The following is a 2919-nucleotide window of genomic DNA, read 5'->3' as shown; positions in this document are numbered from 1 at the left end:
TGAAAAAAAAAATCAAAAGAAATTCTTAATCAGTAAGGATGCTGTTGTAGTCCCTACCGCAGGGAACACGAAAAAATTTTTTTTTGAAAAATTTCGACTGCCTGAAATAAAAATCGTTTTTTACGTTTTTTTTTAAATTCCTGAATTTTTTTTTTAATATTAAAAACAAAAATTTTGACACGATGCTGGTGGGAACGATAAAGGATTATATAAAGAATGTTCGCACAAAATTTCAAGTAAATCGGTTGTATAGAACTTGAGATAATGCCGGTACCGTGTGGAAAAGTGTAGTTTCGAGAAAAACGCGTTTAAAAAAGTGAGTCAAATTTCAGACAGTCTAAGTGAATTATTAGTGCGCTAGGTACTGCGTCACTAAAGTAACTATAGCTCTTAAAATAATTTTAATTTTTAAAAATCCTTTGGAATTTTTCAAAATTCAAGAGTAGAATACCCCCTTAACAGAGGTTTCACTTGCACAGCTTAGAACACTGGTTGTGGTAACTAAAAATCCAACATAATAAATGGTGATCCCGACTAAAAAAAATACAGAAACTTCAATTTAATGGGGAATCTTTAATATCATTCSAAAGAGCATTCTTTGGCATTTATTTTTTGAAGATTATCTTTTTCAAATRTTAGCCACAGCTACGTCTAAGATGGTCCATCCGCTGAGTGTAATTTTCGTTGACTCGTTCGTGCATTTTGACTGGCCGCATTACTTGGTATGATATTACACGATCTTGATGATCTATCTACCGACCCGAAACGTGAAATTATCTGCTTACCGAAGTGTTCTCTCAATAAATCCATTGATTGATGCGATCTGTAGGAGTGGTGCCGTCTTGTTGAGACCAAATGTCGCCGATGTGACAAGTTTCAATTCCAGTCAGCAAAGAGATAGTTATCATGGCATAATTTTTGAAGAAATAACACCAACAAGATTTTTTTTCTGAATGAAATGACAGCTCTTGAACGTCTTCAGTTTGCTTTTCGTACTTCATCGGTGAACGAAATTTGGCTGGAAAACGTTGGATCTTCTTGGAACTTTTCAAGAGTTTTACAGCCAAAATATATCGTTTGGGAAGGTCGAGTGGCTTCAGTTCTAGCACAAGCCGTATGTTGTTCCCTTTCAGTTCGATCTCGACGTAAAATGTACCAAGTCGTTCCATGCGTCAGTTCGAGTTGCTGCGAACGACGYCGAATCGGCYAACCACAATCTTTGTGTACGCACCCAGCTACGGTTGCTATATTTTCTTTATTGTACGCTGRATGTGGTCTATTCAGTCGAATATTATCCAAAAATGAATGAAGGATCTCAATATAGGTGATGGTCCTAGGAATGGCTGATTAGGTCAGTTTTGTTGATAACATTGGAACTGATCATCAATTAGTGCCTGCTTGGYGCAAGTGAGATCCATTAGTGCAATGCTCGAAAAAAGACACCAATGGAGATCCAACTTGGTTCCAATCCGATGTGAGCAGGGGTGCCCCCTCTGACTAGCTCATTGGATTTGCAGTTGGCAGTTCTGTTGATGAGACCGCTTGATGATATTTCTATTTAGGATAGACGCTCCTTAACTATCTTCGAGCGCTTAGTTAGCGAGCTCAGCACTAATATTGCCACCCTGTATTATATTAACATAGTATTAATAAATTCATGTCTTCCATTTTTGCAGCTCGATTTAAATCCAACTTCAAAAAAGCGGTGTTCCAACACGACGATGCCGCCAAAAAAAGAAGAGCCCATGTTGCGTTTGCAAACCTTTGTCTTTCTTTTATTCATAGCAGTAGCTGGCGTAAGMTGCCGCAAAAACCAGCTTGAAGAAACATTCGACATTCGAAAAAGCAGTCAGGACGAGCTATTAAATCGCCAAACAAGCAAAAATGATTCGTTCACTTCGTTTAATAACAGTGAAATTTCTAAAATGAACGATAAWAGTAATCCATTAGACAGTGTTGTTATCGTAAGCAATAGCTCTAATTGGGAGACTGTGGTTGTCTCTAGCGAGAGGAATAATTTCAGTGAGAACACTGGTCATGATCACAACCAACTAAATTTCAAAGATGCTCCGCCAAGTTCATACAGAARGCTGCCGCGCCATCAGAGAGCGATTGCCGCAGTTGCAGAGAAGAGAGGCCTRCTAAAGAACTCCGATGGTGAGCGTATCCTACGACGTGGCAAAAGATACTTGGAATTTGCAAAGGGTTCACGTGTTTCGGTAAGTAATTAAGGAACTGTGAATATATATTTGCTTAGTCGACATAAGTTTGTTTTATTGTTTTTGATAATACACCTTCTCARTAAGGTATTATTATTTGAAACTAAGCTTAGTTAGCAGTTTATGGAGTAATTGGTAAGGTCCTCCCATCAGTCTATTGTCTACTGACGTTGTACTCGGTGATAGCCTTACTCAAATCTGTATGCTTCTCATATGWTGAAATTGGACCCGACTCATAAAAAAAAAGAAAATATTTGAATTCATTCGTTTGATGAATGTAAGGTCCTGAGATATGTTGTCAAGCATCTCTTTGGCGATCTCTATTCGATTGCGATTTAGCAAAATTTAAGAAGACTAGGCGTGCTATTTAAATGGATCCATCAAGTTTAAATCGACAAATTTGATCARCTAGTAAACTCGATCTCCCTATATTTAGCTTTTATCGAGGTCTCYACACAAGGCGGTCATATATCTTTGTATACTATTTTTCTTCCTAGGATAACTACATTTTGTACTGCTTAAACTATATTTATTTATTGCTGATATCTTATTCTTCTTCTTCTTCTTCTTCTTATTTAATGGCGTAGACACTGCTTACGCGGTTATAGCCAAGTTAATAGCATCCCGCCTGTTCTTTTCTTTTCACAATTTGGCGCCAATTCGAGATATCAAGTGCAGCCGGGTCTTTCTCCATCTGATC

General features: G+C 37.6%; 1 protein-coding gene across 2 annotated transcripts in view; it reads left to right on the top strand.

Moving 5' to 3' along the window:
• Positions 1–2919, top strand: part of LOC108975159 — an 18455-nt gene that overhangs the window by 5901 nt on the left and 9635 nt on the right. For both annotated transcript variants that reach the window (XM_018943474.1, XM_018943475.1), the window contains exon 2: positions 1677–2219. In XM_018943474.1, coding sequence (XP_018799019.1) covers positions 1722–2219 — 498 coding nt within the window. In that variant the 5' untranslated portion in view covers positions 1677–1721. The remainder of the gene's footprint in view (positions 1–1676; positions 2220–2919) is intronic.

This window comes from Bactrocera latifrons, unplaced genomic scaffold, assembly GCF_001853355.1.
Source record: "Bactrocera latifrons isolate USDA-ARS-PBARC rearing strain unplaced genomic scaffold, ASM185335v1 scaffold_62, whole genome shotgun sequence".
NCBI lineage: Eukaryota > Metazoa > Arthropoda > Insecta > Diptera > Tephritidae > Bactrocera > Bactrocera latifrons.
Note: the sequence above shows the minus strand (reverse complement) of the source record. Positions and strands in the feature narration are given on the sequence as shown.